At 39.1% G+C, this 12,293-nt stretch overlaps 1 protein-coding gene across 15 annotated transcripts in view; it reads right to left on the bottom strand.

Annotated features, from left to right (window-relative positions):
- The window catches only part of ATL2 (atlastin GTPase 2), a 49,903-nt gene that overhangs the window by 23,988 nt on the left and 13,622 nt on the right, over window positions 1–12,293 (bottom strand). For 14 of the 15 annotated variants that reach the window (XR_004971877.1, XM_036334810.1, XM_036334812.1 and 11 more), the window contains exon 2: window positions 305–549. The exons of the other annotated variant lie outside the window; for it this stretch is intronic. Coding sequence is in view for 13 of the 14 variants with exons in the window: in XM_036334810.1 (XP_036190703.1) it covers window positions 305–549 (245 nt within the window). In the remaining variant the exon portion in view is untranslated. The remainder of the gene's footprint in view (window positions 1–304; window positions 550–12,293) is intronic. 15 annotated transcript variants of the gene reach the window in all.

Raw genomic sequence — 12,293 nt, 5'->3', positions numbered from 1 at the left:
AGTACTTCAGAGACTTTGGAGTATATTCAGGCATCTTGGATCAGAGCTGCAATGCCTGGAACATAGATGCTCAATCTTATGCATCAATATCTATTATAAGCAAAAAGGAATTATAGAGATGAAGAGCAATCAAGAGATCAAACATATATTACTGTCGTAACTGAGAAGTCTTATTAAGAACTGATTTTTGTAAAACTAAAAATACAGCTCTTACTAGTTTTTGTCTATTAGCTTTTAAATAAAATTGGTTGGTTGGTAGAGTTTGTTGTTTTAAATTGGGTTCAATTTAAAAGACACTATTCACCTTGTTATACATATATCTAAGCATGAAGTCCAGTAGAAATGATTTCCCTTTACGAAAAGCTCCTGCCACGGATACTACCACTATGTTAAGATCACGAATGTGCTCCTGTAGCAATATCTGCTCCAAAGCTGCTTCATCAAGCTCAAAGTTATGGTCATCTTCATGAGCAAGAACAATCTGTACTGGACATGGTTTCTTCATAACCTCATCAGAGTTTACTAGGTTCTCATCTTCATAATCCTCACCTAGAATTTAAAAAAAGAAAAACATTACTTGAATTCCTGCATTACAAACTTTTTCTAAAGGATCACAACTAAGGCAAAATTTCAAGTAACTTCCCATACCACCCCCCCACCGCACCCCCACACACACACCTTATAACCATCTGAAAATATTTATAAGTGATGGTCAAGTAGAGGTTGGATTTCCCATTCCTTCTATAATAGGACCAAGAATACCAGTAAGATTTCCCACTATATCTACAATAATAAAAGCGTAATATGCTAATTAGACCGGACAGTCGGACTACCTTCTGGACGAAGCCAGGGCTGTGAGGGCCAAGGCCCTTGCATGAATTTCATGCATTGGGTCTCTAGTATACAGATAAGCAGCAATGCTAAGTATGGCTTCTATCTCAATTAAGTCTTTAACAGCTAAATGTGAACAGTAGATGTTGCTGCATTATTCCATAAACAACTTTTGCTACTGTATGCACACAGAAACTAGTTGGGGGTGGGAGGATCAATTTCACCTAATAATTCACAATCCAATTTTCCTTGTAGGTATTGCCTGAAAATTATTCCAAGTTACAAAGATTAAAATATGTATGAAATATAAACACTTTTCATTCTGAAACTTTAGAGGGCTATGTTAAGGTCCTCAGAAGTCTCCAAAAATGAGACTATGATAAAGCTAACGAGTCCCTAATTTAATTAGAGTAACCCAATAGTACATGGTAAAGCAAAGCACAGGATTAATGTTTAGTGCAGCGGTTCTCAACCTGTGGGTCGAGACCGCTTTGGCGGTAGAACGACCCTTTCACAGGGGTCACCTAAGACCATCCTGCATATCAGATATTTATATTACGATTCATAACAGTAGCAACATTACAGTTATGAAGTAGCAATGAAAATAATTTTATGGTTGGGTCACATGAGGAACTATATTTAAAGGGCCAGAAGGTTGAGAACCACAGGTTTAGTGGAAGACAAGAAAAATGGTCAGTGAGGTGCACAGTTCTAACTTAGTTTCAGCTACCTCGGGTGTTCTTTTTCAGCCACCACCTTCAAAATTACACAGCTCACCAAAACAGCTACATAAACTTTTCCTTGTCCACCCAGCACACCTGAAGAAAGTAACTCTTGCAGAAGAACTTTACTGAACAATGTATCTCTCTCAACTGAATGGGAGTAAAAAGCCGGGACAGGCTGTAAACAGGGACAGGCTGTAAACACAGACGACAAACAGCAAAACTAGTTAAAGCCCCATTGCTACCTCTCTATAAGCCTAAACTGGCAAAGCCTCAAACTGAAATTGCTTTACTTTCAATACTCTACTCTGCTTTTGTGTCCTTTATTATAATTAGGATTTCCACAGTAAGGATCAAAATTCAAATTTCTAACTATAAACACTATGACCAACTCAAAACCAAGGATTGTTGCCAATTAGCTGATGCTAATCATCCAGTTAAAAACCTGGAGATGTGCTTAGCAAAAATATATGCACTCTGCTCTCCTTGGGTTTTTTTGGGGTTTTTTTTTTTTTTTTGGTACATTTTTATAAATTTTGGAACTTTTTGCTTTCACTATAACCTCAAAAAAAGTAAATCACCATAATGTCAAAAATGTTTAAGTAAAAATATTGTCACTCTAGAAATAAAGCATGGCACTTTAAAGTCTATAGAAGTGAGGAATAAAGAATACAAATTATCTTCCAAGTTCAAACTATCATGTTCAACAAAGCACAGTTGTGAAGGACAAGGAAATATAACTGAAGGAAGCATAGACCTCTAGGTCAGTACAATTACCAGTAATCTTGTTAAATGTGACAGACTGACTAACGATGTGGACAACTTGATAGAACGCATATCCGCAAATCCATACAACTGAATCAAAGAGGCCATTTCCTTATAAAGGCACAATCTACAGTCTTCAAAATGCTTAAAAACTGAACAGGTGAGCTAGTAGAGGAGTAAGTTTTTAGCTGAAAGTATTATTTGAGAAGTTTAGGAAGATAACTGACTGGCTCTGAAATTCAGTGGAAAGTATTAAGTGCCATTACAAATGCACTGTTACCTGGAAGAGAAGAAATTGCTATTTGAGATCACTGTCAACAAAACCGAATTTCTCGGAAAGTGAATGCATTAGTAAAGCCAAGAAAGAAAGAGCAATACAGAATTTCAAAGCAAACTTGGTCTGTTAGAATTTCACTCAAAATAGTTCACCAACAAAGCACTTTCAAAGTGGAAAAGCAAGAAATCATTGAAGAAAAATTCTTCTCTAGCATTTGTTACTCACAGTTTTAGAGCATCAAGAAAAATATGAACTAGATAGTCACTCTGGATATAATTCTAAGGTCTTTTACTAAAATAATGTATTAGTATTATATATATAATCATTACTAGATAATATGTTTATATTGGACATCTAGTTTATATTCCTAATAAATGTTCTTAAAAGATTGTCCAATATTCATTTATTTTTCAAGATCAAGTATGATACAGAATGAAACAGATTTCCTAAATCAAATTCCCAATTAGAAATAACACACACAGGAACCAATTAAGTAGTGTCTAAAGTCCTGCATAAATAGAATCAAGGTAGTCTTCACTCTAGAAATGGGGACTACAAAAAGGCAGCAATGCACCATGATTTCGAAGACTACTAGGTGAAAAACTGATGGGATCCATCAACGATTTTCAACTTTTTTCATCTCATGGCACACATAAGCTAATTACAAGATATGTGCAGCACACCAAAATATATTTTTGCTGCTCTGACCAAAGAAGGGTATAATTTTGATTCCTTCACACCAGATGGCTATTATTGTTGACTGCTGTCATCTTTTATTTGACAATCTGAGAGAAAAGAGGTCAGTGCTCCTGACTAAATAGTCAGGTATTGCACGTTTTACAATTTCCTGCGGCACACCAGTTGTAAATCGCTGCCTTATATACAATTATAGGCACCTAATTATTTAAAAAGTCACTTTGGAGCAAAAAGAGTAGGTAATTATTACTTTTTTTTTTTTGGTAAATCAATCAAAAGTGTGCCTATGTTTTTGTCAGATTAGTAAAAAATATTTTTTTGGTGTGCTGCAGAATTGTAGTAATTAGTTTATGTGTGCCATGAGATGAAAAAGGTTGAAAATCGCTGCTCTAGATCTCACTACAGGGAAGGAAATATAGGAGACACATTCACCACAACCAGAGATGGAGTCAGAAAACTCTAGAACATGGGAAATTCCATGAACAAAACTGAACAAATAAATTGCAAAGCAAAGAGGGGAGAAGGGGGAAGAGTACCTACAGAAGAGAGACTTAAGAGGCTTATCAACCACACGCAGTGTTTAAGCAAAGCAAATATAAAAAATTTCAAACAGGAAAATATGAACTCAGAATATTTGATATTAAGAAATTATTTTTCTAGTGTGATATGTGTTATTTTTTTTAACATCTTTAATCTTTTAAAGACACAAAATATTCATACAATCTGCTATTTGCTTCAAAATAATCTAGTGGGAGGCTGGCTATGAGAGACTAAATAAAATAAATTGGCCACTGTACTGACAATAGTTGAATCCAGGAGATGTGTCTACACAGTTTCCTTATGTTATTCATTTCTGTACATATTTGAAGATTTCTATTAAAAGAAGGATGTTTTTGTTAAGTAGGGAGTCTATTTAATAAAGGCTTTATTAGGAGATGAAGCAGATCTAAACATTTTTAAAAGAGAGATACAAGCCAGTGCTATTAGAAGTGGAAGAAAGTCTCTAAAATACTCTCTCAGCCTATCTTCTACTTCCACTGCATTTTGGTGATGGGGGGGGGGGCGGGGGGGAGACAGGAGGGTATATGGAGAATCAAAAAAACAAAAGGTTTTCAATATATATAAGACAAGATCAAGTGACTGTAAAATTCTGTGACTACCCCACCATTCACCTCAACCCACTTCCCCAGAAATACAGTTCTAAATTCACATTAAGTCTTGCCTCCTAATACCTGGAATCAAGAACCCTACTCTAAGAAACTCATTATCAACTGGCTACCTAAAAGAAGGTACTCACTTTTTAGTAGAGAAAATTAAAAGGAATCAGATTTAAAAATCAAATCCATTAAACATCTTACAAAGAAAACTTTACGTCCTGGTGGCTTCACTGATGAATTCTACCAAACATTTAAAGAAGAAATTATACCAATTCTACTGTATACCAGACTCTTACAGAAAAAAAAGAGAAGGGACCATTTCCCAATTCATTTTATAAAGCCAGTATTATTATCCTAATACCAAAATCAGGCAAAGATATTACAAGAAAACAAAGCTACAGATCAATATCCCTCATAACAGACATAAAAATCATTCATCAAAATCCAGTATTCAGAATATATAAAGAACTTCTACAACTCAATAAGTACAATTCCATTTTTAAATGGACAAGAGATTTTAATAGACATTCAAAGAAGATATATGAATGGCCAGTAAGTTCAAGAAAATATATTCAACATCATTAAATGTTAAGAAAATGTCAATTGATAACACAATGAGTTACCACTATACCCGCACTAAAATAGCTAAAATTTATAATAAGATTGACACAAGAGTTTGTGGCAGCAATTGGCACTCACATATATTTCTGGTGAGGGTATAAAATGATACAACCACTTTGAAAAACTTTCTGGCAATACCCTATATACAGTTAAACATACACTCACCATACAACCAGCAATCACACTCCTATGTAATTAAAAGAGAAATTAAACATATGACAACAAAAGGCTTGAACACAAATGTTCATAGCAGCTTTATTCATAACGTCCATAAACTGGAAACAACTCAAATGTTCATTTACTGGAAAATGAATAAATTGTGTGTTAAATCCATACAATGGGCTACTACTTGGCAATGAAATGAATTACTGAAATACACAATGACACAAATAAATCTAAAAAGCATTATACTATGTGAAATAAGTCGCATGCAAAATATTGTAGTGTCTGATTCAATTTAGAGACAGCAAATCTACAAGTAACAAAGCAGATGAGTGACTGCCAGGAACAGAAGATACAGAAAGAGAACTGACTACTACTATGGACTAAACGTTTGTGTACCCCCCTCACTAAATTTGTATGTTGAAGCCCTAATTGTCAGGGTCCAGCCCTGGCAGTCCAGGGGTTCCCAAAGGTGTGGACGGAGTCGGCAAAGAATGAAGGACATGGAGACAGTGTTCAGATGATCAGCATAGCCAGGTTCTTCTTTATTCTCCTGTTACATCTGTATTTATACCATTTGATCCTATAAGCATGCCTCTATAGTCACATCATGGTATGTTTTGGGTCCTCCCTTGACCTTCTACAGTTCCTTGTTTCATGTCCATAGTTTCTTATCTGACCTTTGCCAAAAATCCTATCTCCATCTAGTTCTGTTGATTTTAATCCTATCTATTCTATTCCAAAGGTTCCGGTTAGTTTGTTATCTCCATTCCAAGGTCACTACTCTACTGTTCTGTTAAGCTACAAGGAAGTAACTGAAAGACAATGGCCTAAGTAAAGATTATGTAGCTTAAGCGTGATTGTTCGTAGTTAAGGTGATTAACTACCCGCCTGGCACTTAGTTAAAGGGTTTTACTGATTTATTCCCTTCCTTAGTCCTGTCAATCCCTAACTCCAGGGAAATATCCCCACCTGGGGAAACAATCTTTCTCGGGGAGGTGGCCCTAGTTAGAACACATAGCGCTAAGAAGGGGAGCAAACATATTAAGAACAGTATGCCAAGTCCCTTGAAACATATGCTGTGCAGATGTTTCCTCCCTGCAGTGACTGTGTCAAGCAACAAGGATGGACCGGCCTCTGGCACCTAATCTTCAATGTGGTGGTACTTGGAGGTAGTACCTTTGGGGGATAATTAGTTCATGAGGGTGAAACCCTAATGTATGAGATTAATAAGAGACTTGGGAGACATAATGTTTCTCCACCATATGAGGATATAGCAAGAAGATAGCCATCTCCAAAACCAGAAAGAGGGCTCTCACCGGAATCTGCTGACACTTTGATTCTGAACTTCCCAGTCTCCATAACTGAGCAGTAAATATTGCTTAAGTCACTCAGTCTATGGTAATCTACACTAATAAAAGACACACATGCTAATTGACCATACCTTCACTATGCCCTAAGACATGCCCACCAGCCAATCAGAGCGACCATATGCAAATTAACCCAACCAAGATGGCGGCCAGCAGCCACGGAGCTGGAGCAAGCAGGAGGCTTGGTTGCCCCAATGATGGAGGAAGCCAAGCTTCCTGCTTGCCGCAGAGGGCTCTGAGCTCCACTGAAAGCAACAAAGTTTCAATTATAGAGGGTAAATAAACCCCAGATACCTGCTTTAAGCCAGCCGTGGCCACAGAGCTAGAGCGAACAGGAGGCTTCCCTCCCGCCCACCCTGGCCATCTCTGAGCTCCACTTAAGGCAACAAAGTTTCAATTATAGAAGGTAAATAAATCCTAGAATAAAAAAAGAAAAAGAAAAAAAAGGAGAGGCTGGGAGCTTCCGTCGCTGGAGGGGCTTGGTCAGCCTGAAAACGGCCCTCAGCCCCTCACCCAGACTGGCAGGCACCCCAGTGGGGACCCCCACCCTGAAGGGGGTGTGACCAGCCTGCAAACACCCATCAGCCCTCACCCAGGCTGGCCAGATACTCCAGCGGGACCCCCACCCTGATCCGGGACACCCTTCAGGGAAAACCAGCCGGCCCCCACTCATGCAAAGGGCCTCTATCCTATATAATAAAAGGGTAATATGCAAACTGACCCTAACAGCAGAAGGACTGGGAATGACTGGTCACTATGACACACACTGACCACCAGGGGGCAGACGCTCAATGAAGGAGCTGCCCCCTGGTGGTCAGTGCACTCCCACATGGGGAGCTCTGCTCAGCCATAAGCCAGGCTGATGGCTGCCAGTACAGCGGTGGTGGTGGGAGCCTCTCCCGCCTCCTCAGCAGCGCTAAGGATGTCCGACTGCAGCTTAGGCCTGCTCCCCGCTGGCAAGTGGACATCCCCCGAGGGCTTCCGGGCTGCCAGAGGGATGTCTTACTGCCAGCTTAGGCCCGATCCCCCAGGGAGCAGGCCTAAGCCAGCAGGTGGACATCCTCCGAGGGGTCCCAGACTGCAAGAGGGCATAGGCCGGGCTGAGGGACCCCCCCGAATGCACAAATTTTTGTGCACCAGGCCTCTAGTTTGTTATAGCAGACCAAGCTAAGCCAACTAAAACGAATACAAGGAAACTTTTTGAGATGGAAATGTTCTACATCATGAGTGTGATGGTGGTGGTTGAGCTATTGGGATGTGTTCAGGTACCTGCTACCCAGAACTGGAATAAGTGCGATGGAAAATAACAATCTTGTTTCTATTCTTTTTGAATGTATATATAGCTCATATTTATTTCAATGTATAATATTAGAAGTGTTTGGGATCTTTCTTTATAAGTTTAGTGATGTTTTTTGACCAGAAATGTGCTACAGGAATTTAACCCTTTGCAGTTGTCTACTCTCAGTCACCAAAGCTTTATTACCGTTCTGGTCATATGTCTGCTCTCAGCCACCACAGCAAGGAACCATACGAATCTTAACTCTATTCATTCATGTATCAGTTCATAATTTCTCTGAAAGCTCTTAAGTGTCTAAGCAACCTTGTCACGAACCAAAACATTGCCCCGACAAATCGGAGATATCGAAACTCAATATAAACAAACGCGGTCGTTCCACACTCGCCATGCAAAACACCATGGCCACTCAGTCGCCTTTTGAGAGTGAAGAAATCGACAAGCTTCGGAGATACTTCACAGAATTTCAAATAAAGCTTCACAAATTACATTTAACTATAATCAGGCATTCTCGCTTGTTAAGATATTTCAAAATAATACTCCAAAATGGCGAAAAGAAAGTTACCGAAAGAAGTGTACTGCGAATCTGAAAGTAACAATGAAGAGTTTTATTTTGGCACCTTGAATACTGACTCTGACGTAGAAAGTGGTAACGTTTGTAGTGATTCTACTAGTGGTGACAGAGTTCCAAAAAGAATTAATAAATCTTGTTTATCCTTCATAATCTTGCATGTTATGTATCACTGCTCTTTCAATGGAAATTAATTCTGACCAGTACGACACCCATGTCCAAATTTAATACGACCGCAAAGGGTTAACTCTTGTTTATTATTAACTAGAGGCCCAGTGCACAAAAATTTGTGCACTGGCGGGGGAGGGGGGTGAGGAGGTGTCCCTCAGCCCCACTTGTGCCTTCTCACAGTCTGGGACCCCTCAGGAGATAACCACCTGCTGGCTTAGGCCTGCTCCCCAGATGGCAGGCCCGATCCCTTGGTGCCTGCCCTGCCTCCTTGGGTCGCGCACACGGCAGGGCCGATCCGGGGGTTGGGGCACTGCCCCCGGTCGGGTCGCACAAGGGACGCCCAGGCGGGCCGGCCGATCGCTGCTGCCCTGCCTGGCCACCCGGGGTCAGGTCACACACGGACACCCGCCGCCCCAGGTCACAGATAGCAGGTCCGGGTGGCGGCAGGGCAGGCGGGATGGCACTGTCCCACCCTGCCTGCAGTATGCAAATTAGCCACCATCTTTGTTGGCAGTTAATTTGCATATTGTGCTGATTAGCCAATGGGAGGTGTAACAAAGGTATGGTCAATTACCATGTTTGTCTATTATTAGATAGGATTAGCTTATGGTAAACTTGATTATGCTATATGTAATTTCACTGCAGCTTTAAGAATCCATCAAAATTAAGTAAGAACTTGCTGTACTTAAAATTAAATCTAACATATCACTCACAGGGGTTTTGGATATTATGTAGCCAAACTCACCCATTTTAAAGATAAGGAAAACACAGGCCTAGACCACTAAAGGGCCAGGTCTTATTAATTTAGTATTATTTCCTCTATAGCAGTGCTTCACAAACTGTTAACATGCACATTAATCACCTGGGGATCCATGTTCTGATTCAGTAAATCCAGGGTAGAGCCTGAAATTGCACACTTCTAACTCCAACATACCAACACTGCTGGTCCACAGGAAGTAAGAGTACCCAGGATCACAATATTTACAAGTGTTTAGTATGTAAATATCATTTTATTTCATTTCATGTAGTTTCAAGTGATGTTAAAGTTCCCACAGAAGAAAAAAGTTTAAGCTCAACTATAATCATCCATTCTTTCTGGGAAACCGCTAATACTATGACACAACTAACCATCCATCCTGGCTACCTACTTTAAAAATGTAAATGTAAAAAATATTTTAATATGTTGACATGATATATAGCTAGAGTTGAAAACTACTGGTAAGGAATTATCATCAGTCACCTGGGTGAACTTTTATAGTAGTGCTCTATTCCCTGCCCCGGCCCCAAATAGGTACTACCTAGAGCCGTGGTCGGCAAACTGCGGCTCGAGAGCCACATGCAGCTCTTTGGCCCCTTGAGTGTGGCTCTTCCTAAGCCTTAGGAGTAGCCTAATTAAGTTAATAACAATGTACCTACCTATATAGTTTAAGCTTAAAAAATTTGGCTCTCAAAAGAAATTTCAATCGTACTGTTGATACTTGGCTCTGTTGACTAATGAGTTTGCCGACCACTGGCCTAGAGTAAGACAGACAAAGACTTGGACTTCAATAAACTATGTTTTTGAAAGAAAGAAGCTATTAGCCAATCAATTACTAGCAAAAAAAAAAAAAAGGTTTTAACTATTTGCTCCTATAAAATAATGTTATTAAAGAACTTATGAAGTTAAACTTCTCTCATATGAAACTGGAACTATAATGCAAATTGCCAAAATAAAAACTTTACAGACTCCTGCAGAGGAACTATTAACAATGTCAGACATCAGATATGTGGGGGAGAAAGAAGTTTACACTACCCTCTTTCTAGAGTCTTATAGCTGGTCTATTTAAATTGATTTGAGACCAAAAAAAATAACCAAATTTAATTATATATTGATATGGGAACCCCTACAAACATGACAGGTTCAGAGACAGAAAGTAAAATGAAGTGTATATGGCAGCCTAAGCCGAGAAATGAAGTAAGATGCCTTGAGGCTTCAGAGGGGAGAAAGGTCATTGGCAGGATGGTAAAAACAGAAGTTCAGTAAGTAGAAGTTTGCCTTGCCCTATAGATAAGCCATAAAAGGTTATCTCTGGTAATAACTCTTATTGTGAGCAAGGCCCCCAATTCAGATTCTTCTAGGTCAGTGGTCGGCAAACTCATTAGTCAACAGAGCCAAGTATCAACAGTACTTCTTCAAAATAGACTCGCCCAGGCCGAAAGCCTACTTCTGCACATGGGCCACAAAGTTTTGTGGAAGAGCCACACTCAAGAGGCCAAAGAGTCGCAAGTGGCTCACGAGCCGCAGTTTGCCGACCACAGTTCTAGGTAATTAAGGAGGGGTAGGGTCGCCCTAACCAGTTTGGCTCAGTGGATAGAGCGTCGGCCTGCAGACTGAAGGGTCCCAGGTTTGATTCCTGTCAAGGGCATGTACCTTGGTTGCGGGCACATCCCCAGTAGGGGGTGTGCAGCAGGCAGCTGAATAGATGTTTCTCTCTCACTGATGTTTCTAACTCTCTATACCTCTCCCTTTCTCTCTGTAAAAAAACCAGTAAAATGTATTTTTTTTAAAAAGGAGGGGTAGGGTCTCAACTGCCTTCAGCGCAAAATAATTCATTGGCCAAACTGGCACATCTTGGGGAGGCCTGTTCTGAGCCCCTTCAGATAACGTCCCCCATTAGCTTTACCCCTTTGACCAACAAGACCATCCTAAATCACCAAGTTTTAAAAATGCTTTTAAAGAGTATATGATGTAGTTCATCTCCTTCTTTCATTACTATCAAGTCAAGAGATAAACAAAAAGTGGTTTTCCTATAAGATTTACATATTATTTTGCGCTTGAAATCTGTTTCCATAGTAACCAGCACTGATGCAACAGAATTTCTGCTGTTCCCATTTTAAGAATACTGAATGATAAAAATTCTTTCATGCATTTATCTAAATAGATGAAGAAAAATGTAAAATAGATTACAAATATATCAGCTAAAAGTATTTTCCCAAAGCTTATCATCAAATACTAAGTAGTTCTTAAAGAATACATTTGGATATCAGTGTACTTTGAGATAAAAAATATTTTTCAACTGAAATTAATTTTAAATTAGATATTTTAAATGAGGCTGGTGTTTATAAAGCAATTTTGTTGGCTAGTTAAAAGATGCTACAATGAGTAATGGCTCATGGGACTCTGAGCAACAACACAAATTCAGAAAAATTCTATTTAGGTTCTGCAACTTAAGAGTCCTCATTTAGGTTCTTCTCTATTTTCTTCTAAAGGAAAGTCTTGCAGAAAATCTCACCCAAGTTACCCCAAGACTCTTGCATCTGCTCTTTCTTTGGGGAGTGGGGGTATACTTTTGCTCCCTGGTCCAAATTTTTAAACAATTAAAGTACACAGTAGTGAAACTTTTTAAATTTAATTTTTAGGTAACTCTGTTCATATGCTAGAGGAATTCTTACACATATGCACATAAAGAAAGGGACAAGGTCTCTTGTTTCCTGAAGCATTGTTTGTAACAGTAAAAATAAAAATTGGAACCTAAATATCCATGAATAAACCATGAAATAGAGAATTGAAATTATGAATAAGATCTAAATGTGCACACATGGATAAACCTCAAAACCAATGTAAAATGAAAAAAAGTGAAGCCACAAGTACATAGTTTAAGCCACTTACTAAAAAA

The sequence above is a fragment of the Myotis myotis genome, unplaced genomic scaffold (assembly GCF_014108235.1).
Source record: "Myotis myotis isolate mMyoMyo1 unplaced genomic scaffold, mMyoMyo1.p scaffold_m19_p_14, whole genome shotgun sequence".
Classification (NCBI taxonomy): Eukaryota; Metazoa; Chordata; class Mammalia; order Chiroptera; family Vespertilionidae; genus Myotis; species Myotis myotis.
The sequence above is the reverse complement of the archived record's forward strand: the minus strand, read 5'-3'. Positions and strand labels throughout refer to the sequence as shown.